Here is a 16,165-nt window from a genome sequence, read left to right as displayed (position 1 = left end):
TTTCTATTAATGAAATGACGGACTTTCTATGAACTTGTATTGTCCAGGAAGGTGCTGGACAGTACAAGCCGCACATTTCTGGGGACAAGTTTGGGACTGAGAATTTGCTGGTGTCACTCTAATATAAATCAGGAGTGACTGGCTAGAACACTCATATCTTTCAGCTGGGAGGGATTTTGCATGTTAGAGGCTGTGTTTGAACAGGCCAGGAGTGGTTGTTCTTACAGCAAAGCAGTGTAAAAGGCAACGCCAGGTTGAGAAATGAGGGGACACAGCTGTTCAACAGTCCAGATTGTACCCTGCGGAATGTCACAAATAGGGAGGCAGACAGTAACTGCTGTTTATTCCTTTAACTCACCAGCTGCAATTCACCCTCTGCACAAATCCTGCAGGCCACTTTGGTCCTGCTTAAATGGATTTAAGTGGTGCACAGCTTGGCGTTGGTTCTCTGCAGCCAAGGGTTCTTAATCCATATGGTGTGCTGAGTGTTCTCACCTCTCGAAGACTTGGGTGGGAAGTGAAGATGCTCACAGGAAATGTTTAGCTCTTTGCAGGGATCTGGTTTATTTCATATGAGAACAGACATTCTAACCCTGAATTCTAACTTTGTCATACTAGCATCATGTTAACTAGAAATGACAAAACATACCATGAAAAAAAATAGGGATAGTAGACTATGTATATATATTTACATCTACATATAGAAACTTCTTTTAATTGGAGATTCTATAAGCCACTGCCTGCAATAGCATCCATCCTATAGGTAATACTAGAGATGATTCTTAAGAGACTGAGGAGATGGGGTTATGAGGTGAGCCCATCTGTGTGAGCACCTTATCCAGCCATTGCAATGGTCCATGCAGATGAATCTCAATCCAGCAAGGAGTGCTTGTAACGTCCTGGCGATGATACTCCGCTCCCCAGCCCTACAAAAATATCAAAGGATCAAAAGGTGAGTTTCTTTTTCATTGTAATTCCACCACTAAAGGCCCGGCTTCATTGCAGCCAGTGGGAAAGTGGCCAGCGACGTCAACTAAGTTGCCAGCATTTAATACATTTTCCTAGGGACAACTTCTCCAACAAGTGGGGAGCCTTAAGGGCCAGAGCTGTGTGTGCATTTCAGTAAATTTAAGATTATTGGTGACACGATTATTTAAAAGTCTGTGGTTCAGACAGATGTTTGAATACTGAGATTCCTACAAGGCCCCATGAGCCTCTTCTAATTTACACTTAGTTTATTTATAGGCTTTTCCATCCTCCATCAACCCCCTTCCTCTTCTGGCGATTCTGACCTGCAATTGTCCCTTACAGGGAGGCTCCATAGCTTTCTCATTCTGGGTTTTTGAGGCAACGGGTTTCTCTCCCCATGCCTTTCTTCTAATGGGGAGTAGAGGGGTTCCTCCTCTCTTTGAGTCTCCTCTGGGGGGGGAACATTTTGGGCTTCACTTATTTCTGTATGTTCCCTTTCCTTATCTCATCATCCCTTCATCTCCTGCTCCACCATTCTCACTTTGGGTCTTCAATCTTCCCGTGTCCCTCATTTCCTATTTCCCTCTGTCTCCTCTATCAACTACACCCTCACCTTAAGATAAGGTATATGGGGCATACACACACTTTCTCTCTGTTCCTCTCTGTGCCTGGCTCTCACAGACCCCACCGCAAGGAGACAGGATATACAAGGAGCCTCAGGCTTCTCAACAGTTCTCCACAGTGGATCCTGTAGCAGGAGGCCACTCTGCCAGCTGCCCAGGACTCTGGCTGGGGTTTGAGAGACCCCCAAGAGAGTGTGATGGAGTTAATAATGCACTGGAGTCCTGGAGCAACCAGGACAACCAGCAAGTCTGTTTCAATGAGTGCAGAACTGAGTTCTTATTGTGCTGCATAAAATAAACCACAATGTTCAGTATGAAATCTAGTGGAGCTACTATGCCTAATTTCAGCCCAAACACAGAAGGCCCACTTCTACCACACCTAGTGGGGCTACTAGTACCTTATTGTGCTGATTTCACTGAGTTAAGTGGCTTGAGAGATTACAAGACTAGCTCAAAGTCACACTTCTGGGCAATGTCAGAGCCAGGAACAGAACTCCAATGTCAATAGGACTAAGCACAAACTAAGATATTAGTGAGCATGAGCGGGTTTGGCAGGAGCAGGCACTTTTAGTGGGTCACTGAGCAAAGATGCTGAGGTTTATCTATGTTGCTGTTGATCTGGAGGGCTAATAGGTTTGTCATCACCAAAGAGACATTTACTTTAATATGGTGGAATTTTTACAGGGAGAAGAGTAAGCTTCGGGGCCTCTCAAACAGGCTCCTTTTAATCAATTAGTGTCATTCTGGGCTGCAGTGAAGTCAGTTTACATTAAAGTTCTGGAAAAGTTTTCATAAAAAACCTCTTTTTCTTTACATTGGCCCTAGTTTATCTACCAGATCTCCTGGATCTGTAATACTGGTATGTTCTGTACTCTTTTTTTCCATCAGAAAGTGCATAGACAGTAGAACAAATGTCAGAAGTGCCTAAGCCCCTCACTTTATTGGCAGTACTGCCAATCTGGGGGTGGGGGGGAGATCGAAGTTTGTGTACACCTGAGCAGTTTGGTGCATGGAACAGTGACTTACATTGCAGTAAGCCAAATGTTTAGGTGGCTGGACAGCTCCCTCTCGTGGCAGCTTGAACACATTCTCAGGCTCTTTCATGGGTTTGTTACTATTCATGCTGCACACTCAAACCCACCGTGACTAAAATGGCAAGGAACTGTGACTTCTGCTTGTGTCCCTATCAAAGAAAGTTACTCCAACTCCACTGCTGCTTATGAACGGGCTGCCCTGGGCTGCAGCTGGCATTCTTGGCTCCCAGTACTAAAATGAAGCTGGAAGCTTAAGCAGACGGAGAAGCTCTCCGAAGTGATTAGAAAGGGAGTGAAATCAAAACTACGGGCAAAATCCTAGCCTTGTTGTCTTGTGCCATATGATTGCGATGGGGATGGCAGTGACTAAGTAGAGGGTCCAAGAGCCAGCTTGCCAGCACAGAGCAAATGGCTCAGGGGTTTGGAGGCAATGAACTCAGCAGAAGTCCATACTGGCGGCTCCAAGTAGGAGCAGCACAGGCCGCTCCCAGCAGGTTCTGTCAACAGGAGCCTGGGGCTTGGCCATGCCCCACATGAACAAGCAATGCAGTCCCTTCAAGCTGTGGAGCACCACAGTAAGTGTGTTTTCCAGGTCCTCTCCTTAGTACTGCAGCCTCAGGCAGTGTAGTCCAAGAGGAAGTGAACCAAACTGGGAGTAAGAAGACCTGATTCCTGTTCCTGATACTGACAAGCTGTGTGATTGTAGAGGTCTCATTTAACCTCTCTGTGCCTCGGTTTCCCCATCTGCAACAGGGAAAATGATACCCACCTTTGTAAAGAACATCGCCATCTATAGATGAAAAGCATTTGTTAAGTTCTTAGTATTATTACAGTTGTAATCCTAACCAGCTGCTGCAGGGGTGCACTGGGGGAAGAAGGGACAGAAAGTGGCTTCTTGCACTCTCCGTCCCCAGTGGAGGAGAGGACAAGATTTTGCTGCCAAAATGACCATAAGAGGACTCCCAAAGCAGTTTTCCAAGGAACAAATAAAAAGGAGCAACGAGGCTTGAAAAGATTGGAAATGGACCTCTCACACATTGATGATAGGGAGCCAAAAGGGTGATATAGTGTTTACAATTGTTTCAACAACGCAAGATGATAACATGGGAGCAGTCTGGTTCAGCATGAAAACACAACAGCATTCCCTGCCACTCAGGTTTGATTCCAGATAACACATCAAAGAGAGCGCCAGCGAGTTACTGAGATAATGAAGGTGTTGCGTGCACTTCCTGAACAAACATGCCCATTCATGTCTTCCACTAACAAAGAACACTGTTTTCGCTACTAATACTTGAGTTGTACAAGACTTCAATTCCTTCCCAAACTGGAGCACAGCATAACAGAGCAGGTCATGGTTTGGGAGACTTTGCCTTAGGAAAAAAGTGCCAGGGGATTTTTAATGTCCACAAAATGCAGATAGGACTTCGGTCCTTAAGGTTTTATAGGAAAGGTCTGCACTAAGAAAGCTGTTTAGACACTTTGCAAGGAGGAGGGGGGTGGTTGACCCTGCTGATATTCATTCTAGGCATATCAGTCCTGATTCTTGGCCCAAAAGCCCCGTCCCCTCTGGCATAAATAGTCAGCTAACTGCAGTCATTTGGACAGCACTACTTCTTGTATAAAGCTGCAAAGACCTGTCAGTTATTACAAACAAGATAAACTAGGGGGAGTCTTCCAGAGCTGAAGAAGTGCAGAGAAAAACTTCCAGTCCTCTGTGATTAGCTTTCTCCCAGAACTGCAATCATAAGCTCGAGAGGCACTGGGAGAGGTTTGTTCAACCACCTGAAAGTCACCAGGCTCCTCTTAGGCTATGTCTTACAATTGAACGACAAAACTTTTGTCAGAGGTGTTAAACTTTAACAGAGGTGTTAAAGTATTTTGCTGGCAAAAGAACCAACAAACAGCAGCTACACTGCCCGACTTTTAACGACACGGCTGTATCAATACAGCCGTGTCACTAAAAGCTGCATAGTGTAGACATGGCCTTAGTCAGGACAAGCTAATGGGAGATGGATGGGCCTGTGAGGTTATAAACTGTAATTGTAAATGAGAGGGCAAGCTGCCGGCAGAGCTCAAAAAGTTCTGTATTCTATCCCTTGCTCCTAAGCGTTGCCATTTTTCACTTAAGTCGATATTTCCAATCCTGGGCACCTAAATTCAGGCTTCGAACTCTGCACCTAAACAGCAGTGGGCTGGTTTTCAGAGGTGCTGAGCAACCCCAACTCCAACGGATAGTGAATGGGAATGATGGTCACTCTGAAAATCATCCCACCTTTATCTAGGGGCATAAATACAGATTATGGAGTCTGACTCTGGGTACGTAGATGTGAAAATCTGGCCCTAGTCTCCTCTTGCTGGGAAAGGGCATTGAGAAGACAGTAGAAAAATCAACTCTAGCAGAATCTGATACGTTCCAAGTTTCTAGAGAGCAGTTAGTCTGGCTTTAGACCAGGCCATGGCCCAGAAAAGCAATAGTTTCAGTGGTCAACAGTCTCCTCAAGTCAGTGGGCAGTTATCTTCAATACTATTGATCATAAGGAGCTGCTAACTCATTAGCTGAACATGGCTGGGAAGGATGAACAGCTTTGAAGAGATTCTCTTCGTTCCTTGCGGCGAGAGATCAGAAATGTGTGGAACACCATCAATTCCTACCAAGTTCAATGAAAACTGAAGGTGTTCAGCACCTCACAGCTAGGCCCCATCACTTTCATTCTACAGCAACTACAGACTGTGAATTGTTTAGTAGCATTCATGCATTTTTTTATGTTGGTGGCTAGACAAAACTCTATTGGAAAAAATCAACACAGTTAACTAATCTCTGAGATTTCCCTTTTCTTACCAGAAAGGCAACAGAAGAAAAGGAATCCTTACTTTAACAAAGCTCATTCGGATAGTGCACATCTTGGTCAGCTCATACACCACTTCAAAGCCATGGTTGACTGACTGGGCGAGCAACTGGGCAAAGAGCTGGTTGTTGAAAATCTTGAGGCTGCAGCCGCTGGGGATCTTGCAGACAGTGGCTGGGTGGAAGCCATGCTGATAGTTACAGTTGCGGCTCTGTACAAAAATGCTGCTGTCACTCACGCATTCTGCATACACCTCGCCACCAACATAATAGAGATGGACACCTTGAAAGGACAAAACCACAAGTTATTTCTCTGTAATCCTTGACATATATTATATCAGGGCTTTATGCTTTGGCTACTTTACTTCTGTACAGTGTAGCAAGGGGCGTGGCCTCCCTTGGAGACTGATGGGAAGGAATCCCTGTCCACACCTTGGTGCACGGAGTCAGGACATCCACTCCCACCCTGCTGGAAAGCAGAGGGGTGGGGCAGGAAGTATAAAGGGCGGGCCCTGAAGCTCAGTTGGCCTAGAGCCACCAAAGGAGACAGATGCCTCCCACCTGCTGCTAGAACGAGAGCCTGAAGAGGACCTCAACTGCGCTAACTCACCAGGATCACCAGAGCTGCCAGCCAACTAGGATGCCGAGGAGCTGCTGGGACTGTTGCTGGCGACATATTCTGGGGAGACTGAGGACAACCCCAAGACCCAGGTACACAGTGAAGGGAGTATAGGAAGTAGCCCAGGGACACCTGACTATAGTCCAGTTGTGCTGTTGCCTGAATCCAGGTCAGCATGTTTCGCTGGATCACCGCGACCCATTGACGGAACCATGTTAAGGCCTGCCAATGTTATGGCCCTGGGCTGGAACCCGGTGGAGTAGGGTGGGCCTGGGGCCCCCCTACTGCCAACCCCACCCCAGCGTGGCAGCCTCCCCACTTTAGGCCAAGAAGCCTGCGTTTGTCTGCTGCTTACCAGAGCTAGGACGTCAAGACTCTTTGGTGCGCCACCCTGCCTGAAGGCCTGAGCCCCTAGATTGGTGCTCTAACCTGTTCGCAGGCATGAGCCCTAGATTGCTTATTGCTCTTCCTGCCTGAGGATCTGAGCTTGTTAGACCACTCGTTTCTCTGCTCTGCCTGAGGCCAGAGCCCTGGACTACTTGTTGCCTGGCCCTGCTTAGAGGGCCAAGGCCTCAGAGACTGGGGCACTCAAAATTAGTGAATACATTTGGTGTTAATCTGTCTGTGCTTCGGTTCCCCATCTGTAAGGTGGAAGTGATACCCCCTCATCTCTCAGAGTGTTGGGAAAAGTAATTAATTAATATTTTTAAACACTCAGATGCTGTAGCGATGAGCGGAAAACGCATGAGGAAATTAATACTGTTGTCTTTGTAGCAGGGTTTGGGTAGTGTAAATAAGGCAGGGACCACATTGAACAATGAGGATAAAACAAACTGTTGAATGGCTGCTCAGTAAGAGAGCACCATCCATTCTGTGTACTGAATGAGGCATATCCAGTGTGCATTGGGAGTGCAGGGGAGGAAATTAAGACTCCGCAGGCAACCTTAATTCTGGCATTTCCTAACTTTGTAGTATGCTTGATTTTGCAACCTTAATAATGTTCTTTTGGTGTAGTTTTTTTGTATGGAATAGAATTGTGACATAAATCACTGAAAGGTTTGTTCTGTGCATGATAATATGTTATATTTAAAGTGTATGTATGTAGATGTTTATATGTATCAGTAGCAATATTTTATTATTCTGTATAGGAAATTTGTGACTTTACAGTAACAACCATGAGATATAGTGATTACATGGATGGAGTAATAATGGGCTGGTACCTGAATGTAGGATTGCATGTCTGTCCCTCCCCATCAGTCTCCAAGGGAGGCCATGCCCCCTGGCTCACGGGCCCCTGGCAAGACAAGGGTTACTGGACAAGAAGTAAGACTGAGTGGACTTGTAGGCTCTAAAGTTTTACATTGTTTTATTTCTGAGTGCAGTTATTTTTTGTACATAATTCTACATTTGTAAGTTCAACTTTCATGATAAAGAGATTGCACTACAGTACTTGTATTAGGCAAATTGAAAAATACTATTTTTTTTACAGTGCAAATATTCGTAATAAAAGTAATAATAAAGTGAGCACTGTACACTTTGTATTATATGTTGTAACTGAAATCAATATATTTGAACATGTAGAAAATATCCAAAAATATTTAAATAAATGATATTCTATTCTTAATCGAGTGATTAATTTTTTTAATCGCGCGATTAGTCATGATTTATTTATTTTTAATCGCTTGACAGCCCTACTTAGTATTATATAGTACTTTATGAGTTCAAACATCACACAGGAGCACTGGGGCAGAGGCAGAATCCAATTTTTCAGGGCAGCATTCAACTGCCTTCAACATGAGACCATGCTTTCCTTTACTGTAGTCCCCTGCCCCATTCACCACACACCTTCCAACTTTGGCAATAAATGAAGCAGGAGTCACACAGACAACAGTTGCCTTCACTACACAGCCCTGATTCATGTCCAGAGCAGGTCCAACCTGTGCATTGAATGAGATGGGTTCTGTGGAAAACACACTATATGATCACGTAATTAAAGACTGTATCATAACGCACATGCATAAGGAAGCCAAATTAATGTTGCACAGGCACTAGCTAGAGTTAATCTCTAGCTCAGTGTGGCTGCTCTCACTCAAGCTAAGCTATCTCAAGTGTAGTAACTGTGGAGCTACCTGTTGCAATGAAGACAAGCCTCTGGGCCTCTTTTTTTTGTCCATCTGTAAAGTGGGAACAACAGGGGTGCTGTGCGGATAAATATATGTAATAGTGAACTGCTCAGACACTACAGTGACAGGGCAATAGAAGTATGTGATATAGGCAGACAGAGCGAGAACACTGCCACTGACCAGCCTCGGGGCAGGAAGAGAAAACTAGGAATAGAAATATTCACTGTGGCTTAAATTTTCAGCAGATGCTAGTAATTTTGGGTGCCCAACTTGAGACAACTTAAAGGACCTGATTTTCAGAAAATGCAGAGTACCCACCCTCTGAAAATCAAATCCCTTTAAAGGTATCTCAAACTGAGCATCCAACATGAAAGACAACCAAACTCATAAGTCACTTCTGAACATTTCGGTGACAGTATTTTATTTTTGTGGATTTAAAAAAAAAAAAAAACATGAATATAATGAAACTAAAATGCCAGTAAGTATTTCCATTTCTCCAGTATGCATTCACTGGAGACAAGCACTTTCAATGACAGCCAGTCAGCTGCACTCACTTCCAGAATCCCCAAATCAGGAGTTCCCATGCTTTTATGGGATTTTGTTCATCTCTTCAGATCCCTGAGATCTGGCACCCTAGAATCCTCCAGAACTTTTCGGTACTACAAAGTAAACAGATCAGAAGCCTCATGTCTGTCTTTGAAGTTTGACTGCTGAAATTGGACCAATTTCTAGCAGGTAATTGCACTGTGCTCTGGATTATTACTTGCTTTGATGTGGTATTTCCAGGAAACTGTTTCATGCTGGTACACTGGATGACAATTCTATTACATACACTTATCCTAGTGACCTAATCTTGTTTACTCGCTGTTTTTTCTGTTAACAGAAGAGATAGTTGTATCCATTTCAACAGCTTTCATCTGTCTATCTGACATGCTTTAGGAACTATGAATCATTGGACCTGTCTTACAGTCCTGTGCTTAGGGCATTTCCCCTCCTTCTGGGCATTTTCCTTTCAAGTTGGATGAATAGGAAATGCAGAGAAATTAAGAGTCTCGGCTGGATGAGGATCCTCCGTGGGCAATTAGCTTTCTTCCTTTGAGTAGATTCCTAATGTAAGGTTCTAGGATTTTTTATCAACACAGACAGATCTTCAAATCTGAACAGATGAGAACCATTAGTGTTTACCACATTTTCTTCCTGCTCTGGAGATCATTCCCTCTCTTGCCCTTTGGGCAGAAACTCATAGGAACTAGCTGCCTCAAATGAGAATCTTAACCGTGAGAGGCCTAACAATTGTTGTTTATGGATCTACAACACACTACTAGCGTATGTTCTTATACAGTCTTTGTCTTCATTTTAAGATAAACTGGAACTGGACGACTCTCTCATTTCCACTGTTCAAAAAGAAATATTAACGATTTGGGGTTTCACGAAGCATCACAACATCTTAACTGTTCCAAAGGACAATACACCTCTACCCCGATAGAACACTGTCCTCGGGAGCCAAAAAATCTTACCGCATTATAGGTGAAACCGCGTTATATCGAACTTGCTTTGATCCGCCAGAGTGTGCAGCCCCGCCCCCCCACAGCACTGCTTTACCGCGTTATATCCGAATTCGTATTATATCGGGTCGCGTTATATCGGGGTAGAGGTGTACGTAGAAAGGTGGGAGGCCGAGGAATGGCCTTGCATTTGGCCTTCAGATTTGCTGTTTTTTGTACCAAGCATATCAGATTTGTTACTTGGCTTAGGCCTTTACCATATTCAATCATTCAGTCTCAAGACTGGACTAGAGACAATTAAAATATTGTTTTGAGATTGGGAACTGGGTGGGGCCACTGAGAGTTGGTTCTGTTGGACCTTCATTTAATAATAATAATAAAAAAAAAAAAAAAAAAAAAAAAGGAAATGTAGTTTAGCTGATCATTGCTTAATGAAAGCTTCTGACCAAGACTTACTACTGCAACTAAATAAATTACAACCTGAAAAAACTTGAGTGTATCTTCAGCAGGGAATAGTCCGGTTCAATTTGGCTGTTTTATGTCCTCCAGCAGAAGCCATTCCAATGGAAGGGGGAAATCCATAACTGAACACTTCAGAGTTTGTTTGTTTTTTAAATGCAGACTGCAATAGAGGCATTTGGGATTATACCAACAGGGGCATGTATGTTTATTGATTATTCTGGATCCCAATCAGGAAAGGAGACATTATTTAAAAGGCTAGAATTCTCCTGGAAACACTTGTAGTAGAGATGGGTTGCTTATTTTTCTGTGGCAAGGCCAAATTTGTTCACATTTCTTCCCTGTTTCTGCCGTTGGCCTGCCAATGCATCAGTGACCTATATCAAAACTTTTATAAGACTAAATGTCAACATCATTATCCATAAATTGTTTTAGATCTTCTAAGTGACATTTGGATTCTAACTACTTAATCCTCAGACAACTAATGTCAATTAGATAAGTATTATTATTTCAGCTTTACGGAGGGGAAACCAAGACACAGAGTTTCAGCAACTCATCCAAGTGACTTAGTGGCAGAGACAGAAACAGAATTCAGGAGTTCCTGGTTTCCAGTCTGATCTTCAATCATTTAATGAAAAAAGCAACAGAGGGTCCTGTGGCACCTTTAAGACTAACAGAAGACTAACTTCTGTTAGTCTTAAAGGTGCCACAGGACCCTCTGTTGCTTTTTACAGATTCAGACTAACACGGCTACCCCTCTGATACTTGACAATCATATCATGGCAAGTGCTGATTCAAAGTTGTGTGAACAAGGAAGAGGACCAGTCACAGAACAGAAGATCATTAGGCTCAAATCCACAAAGGCATTTAGGCTTCTAACTTTTGTTGATTTCAGTAGACAGTAAGGGCCTGTTTTAACTGAGCCTTAGGCCATGTCTACACTGTATCGCTGCAGCTGTGCCGCTGTAAGATCACTTGCGTAGCTGCTCTATGCCTGTGGGCGAGAGCTCTCCCATCAACATAATAAAACCACCTCCACGAGTGGCAGTAACTATGCCAAAAGTGGTAGTGTAGACATAGCCTTGGTTAAAATGTCCCAATTACTCTGATCCCCTCAGAGAGAGAAGTAACAAAAAAGAAAGCAGTGAAGAGGGAGAAGGAAATCCAAAACTCCATGCTTTGTTTTATTTTGAGAAGGTTAAAACTGGTGATCCATTTGCTGGTCACAGAAGTGGCAGGAAGATATTGTTATGAGCTGGGTGAAACCTTATTGTGGGTTGAGTTAAACCCCCATTGAGATCGACAGGTGTGAACTCACCCTTCAGTTAACATGCCTATGAGCATAAATCCCCATCTAAGATACAAGGAGAGTGTAAAAAGCAACAGAGTGTCCTGTGGCACCTTTAAGACTAACAGATGTATTGGAGCATAAGCTTTCGTGGGTGAATGCCCACTTCGTCGGATGCATGTAATGGAAATTTCCAGGGGCAGGTATAAATATGCTGGCAAGAATCAGTCTGGAGATAATGAGGTTATTTCAATCAGGGAGGGTGAGGTCCTCTGCTAGCAGTTGAAGTGTGAACACCAAGGGAGGAGAAACTGCTTCTGTAGTTGGATAGCCATTCACAGTCTTTGTTTAATCCTGATCTGATGGTGTCAAATTTGCAAATGAACCGAAGCTCAGCAGTTTCTCTTTGGAGTCTGGTCCTGAAGTTTTTTTGCTGTAAGATGGCTACCTTTAAATCTGCTATTGTGTGTCCAGGGAGGTTGAAGTGTTCTCCTACAGGTTTTTGAATATTACCATTCCTGATATCTGACTTGTGTCCATTTATCCTTTTATGTAGTGGCTGTCCAGTTTGGCCAATGTACATAGCAGAGGGGCATTGCTGGCACATGATGGCATATATAACATTGGTGGATGTGCAGGTGAATGTACCAGTGATGATATAGCTGATCTGGTTAGGTCCTGTGATGGAGTTGTTGGTGTAGATATGTGGGCAGAGTTGGCATCGAGGTTTGTTGCATGGACTGGTTCCTGAGTTAGAGTTGTTATGGTGCGGTGTGTGGTTGCTGGTGAGAGTATGCTTAAGGTCGGCAGGTTGTCTGTGGGCGAGGACTGGCCTGCCTCCCAAGGTCTGTGAAAGCGAGGGATCATTGTCCAGGATGGGTTGTAGATCACTGATGATGCGTTGGAGAGGTTTAAGCTGAAGACTGTAGGTGAGTGTGAATCCACCCAAAAGTTTTTGGCTGAATATTGTTTTGGGTAGGTGTGTATGGGGGAGGGAGAGGAATGGCAGAAGCGATACAAGACTGAAAAAGACAGGAACAGAGAGAGAGAGGCAAAAAAGCAAGAAGGCCAAGCAGTAGCCTATGAACACCATGTGACCCTGAAAAAAGCTAGAGAGATTTTTTGGGGCTGTGGACTAAAGAGTCTTGGATCTGTAAACTAAGAAACTGCTCCTTTTGTTCTGGGTTCCTCCTGCATTCGGAGAAGGAGGACTTTGTACATTCCTAGTAAATAAACAAGACTGCATCAAAGAGAATATCAGAATCCATCAACTTCTACTTCCAGCTGGAACATCCTCAGGGCCCCATAAATGTGACTAGCCGCTCAAGTTGAAAAGGGGCCACGCTGATGCCAAGAGCGGCATCCAGTTTCCAAGGAGAGAGAAAAAGAGACTGTGAGCTGGATTCCTGTTAACCAAGACGGAACAAATAAAGGAGGTGCTTGCAGAATCAAAAATGACCAGTGGGATTTTAAACAAGACATACAACCAGAGCTGGAGTTTTCTCAAAGGAATTTAAAACAAGACCTGGAAGCTTGACAAAACAAATTACAGCAGCACCTGGAGGATTCCCAGAAAGGGCTGAGGGCTGTCAAATCTCTGTTGGAGCAACAACTGCAAAAACTCCAGGCAAGCTGGGATGTCCAGATGCCAAACTCCCAGGGAGGAAAGACATGACAGATCAAAGAGATGACCAGCAACCTGGCTGCCACAGACTAGAAGTTTCCACTAAATACTGGCAACTGGGCAAGCTTTACCCAATTTGGAACTTGCTAACAGAGATGAGCTGCAGCAAGGAGCAGCCTTCTGTGTCTTCTTGGAGAAGGGGTGGGCAGATGGAGAATCTGATGGGGATGTGCCCCTCTTCAAGGCAAAAAGACACCTAAAATGCTCATTGAGTAGAATAGTTGTATCACAGGAGGGGCAAGTTTTGAACTCCAGGGATTTTGTTTCAGCTACAGCAGTCTTGGTACCAGAGAAGCCTCTAAGGACACTAAATATATATTTGTTTTAAACCTAGCAGGTGTAAGAGAAAAATGGCAACTATACTAATGACGTTATCTACAATTAATTTATATACATGAGTAGGCAAAGTCACACAATGCACAGTGAAGCGGCACTGCAGGGGTTTGGTCTTACTGTCACAGGCGATCAGAAGGAACTGATGGATGGCTGGACCTGCTCTGCTCTTTCTGGCCTCAGGAGGGGGACACGAGGGCATACAGAGTGCAGGCATGGCCCCAGTGGACACTGCTGGCCAAAAGAATTCAGTCCTGTGTGTGTGGATCACATGTGCACTTCACTGGAAGTGGAATATATGTGGGCAATCACTTGAAAAAGAACCTTAGATTTCTCTTAGATTTAACTGGTAAAAGTTCCCAGAAACACAGAATCAGATTGGACTGGTTTCCTTAACAAGAGAAAAAAAGCAACAGAGGAAACTTTAGCAGTCTATTTAAATTTATAGCTCGGCTAGTTAGCATGTTGTCTCTCTCCGCCTGCTTTCTGGTGATAGAAAAACCAGCAGTCAGGGACCAATAATTATTTTTTTAGTGACATTTCAATGGCAATATTCTCCATTGCCAGAAGTTCTGATATGTGAAAACACATACTTCTAAGTTAGAGCAAAGTTTTGTTTTTAATTATGGGTTCCATGTAGGCCAAGTAAATAATCTGTGTAAAAAGCTACCCTCTTCCCAGTAAAGGGCCAATGCCTCATCTACTGCTTCAGAAAGAAGCCGAGCAGGTGGCTTTATATTCATGTTTGTTAGATAGACAGACAGATACAACGGACAGACAGACTTTTCTAGTTCTAGACCATGGACGTTCTTCCAAGCTCTGTTCCTTACCAATAAGAGGGAATTTGCTCTTACCTTTTCCTATGTGTCGCCTGGTGTTTTCTATAGTAGAATTCCTGTTGACATTAGAGAGCAGTCCAAGACAGAATCGGTTCCTGTTATTTGAAGGATCCGTGAATCCATCTATAAGAATACTCCGAGAAGAAGCCTGGAAAGTCTCCCCTACTCGGTTGTTGAGTTCATAGTAGGCAACTGAGCACCAGTGCTGGGGTTCCTCATAGCAAACAGGTCGAAAGTCTGTAGGAAATAAAATAAATCAGGTGCCTAGGTCACAGTAATGCTTATTTTTCTATCCAAACTCTCTCAGACCATTATCTCCATCTAATCAGTCACTTTTCGTCAGAGGCAGTCTCAACAGCAGATTCCATTTCTTCTTAGTTTGCTGACTAGTGCTCCCAAAGGGAGAACATTAGAGAACTTGAGCATGTGCTTAACTGGAAGCATGTGAGTAGTCCCGCTGAGACTCCAGTGAGACAACTCTTATGCTTAAAGTAGAGCATGTGCAGATTGAGTTAACTGCCCGGGCACTGCAAAGCTATGTGCACTGTATCTCTGACAAACAACAGGAGCCAGGAATGAGCAAACTGGTTCAGTTTTACAATAAAAAGTGAGCTAAGCCTTCATGCAATGTGTGATTAAACCTAACGCCAAGCAAGGAGGTTTGCATGTATCATTCCTCTGTTTTATTTCTTATTTTTCATTTTCACACACCTCAGGATGGCCTGTTTCCACCTGAGAGTACAGGCAGAAATGCCAAAATGCCACAGGAAAGGCCGTTCTTGCTGGAACCCCAAGTTTTGCAGACTCAAAGTCTGGTTAAGGATCCATCTGGGTGCTTATTTGTACTGAATCTTATTTGTCCCATGAGCATTAATTAACCTGTCCCCCTGCCATGGGCATGTGAGACCCAAAAAGCAGTGAAACCCACTCCTGCTGTGAAATGTACAATATGTTTCCAACTGAGAGTAGCTAGGCAGGTGGCCAGCAGGAATCAATGATGTCCTTAATGTTTCTGGGAGTATTTATTTGTGGTGGGGGAGAGGAGAGGAAAGATGACTGGAAACCTGGTGGCTGTCACATGGGTGTGATATGTACCCACATGTTCCTAGCATGGTTACCCTCATCCTCCCTCCCCTCCAGTTGTCTACTACATGCACTTGTTACTTCCTATCTTAATTGAGATTGTAAGCTTTTGGGGGCAGGGACTGTACTTTAATATGTTTGCGCACAGTGCTCAGCACAGCCAGGCCCTGAACCTGGTGTCTGTGCAGTACTGCAGTACGATGAGCAATCGTAACAACTGCACTCAGAGCAGGCCATAGGAAACCAGAGCAGAGGGACTCCTCATACCATAGATTCCATGGGGCACAGCTCCACGGTGGTGGTCTCTGAGACAGGTGAATGTGTGGCTAAGGGAGGAGCAAGTCAGTAGGTCTGCAAGCTGAGGTCTGTAGTCATTACTGCAGCCAAGAGGCTGCAGAAAGAGAAAGTTACTCACCTTCTGCAGTAATGATGGTTCTTCAAGATGTGTCTCCCTAAGGATGCTCCACTGCAGATATATCTGTGACCCTGCAGCTCTAATTGGAGATTTTAGGTCTGTTCAGCCCGCATATGCGCTCTCCTCTCCCTCCCTTGTGGTCTGCCTCGAGGCTTTCTAGCGCAGCGTAGGAAACCCCCCTCAGTTCCTTCTCTACCGCAGAGCCCCATATTAAGAACTCCAAAGTAGAGGGGAGAAGGGCAGGTTGTAGAGTACCCATAGGAACACACCTTTCAAAGAGCCTCAGTTACTGCACAAGGTAACTTTTTATTGTTTGAATAGTGTCCCTATGGGTGCTCCGCCATTG

The 16,165-nt window shown here is 44.2% G+C and overlaps 1 protein-coding gene across 2 annotated transcripts in view; it reads right to left on the bottom strand.

The window, feature by feature from the left end:
• Positions 1–56: 56 nt before the first annotated feature.
• SMAD9 (SMAD family member 9) overlaps positions 57–16,165 on the bottom strand; it is a 60,668-nt gene continuing 44,559 nt past the window's right edge. For both annotated transcript variants that reach the window (XM_034758598.1, XM_034758599.1), the window contains 3 exons: positions 14,337–14,558; positions 5,498–5,754; positions 57–926 (listed from right to left, as the gene is read on the bottom strand). In XM_034758598.1, coding sequence (XP_034614489.1) covers positions 783–926; positions 5,498–5,754; positions 14,337–14,558 — 623 coding nt within the window. In that variant the 3' untranslated portion in view covers positions 57–782. The remainder of the gene's footprint in view (positions 927–5,497; positions 5,755–14,336; positions 14,559–16,165) is intronic.

Source organism: Trachemys scripta, chromosome 1 (genome assembly GCF_013100865.1).
Source record: "Trachemys scripta elegans isolate TJP31775 chromosome 1, CAS_Tse_1.0, whole genome shotgun sequence".
NCBI lineage: Eukaryota > Metazoa > Chordata > Testudines > Emydidae > Trachemys > Trachemys scripta.
Note: the sequence above shows the minus strand (reverse complement) of the source record. Positions and strands in the feature narration are given on the sequence as shown.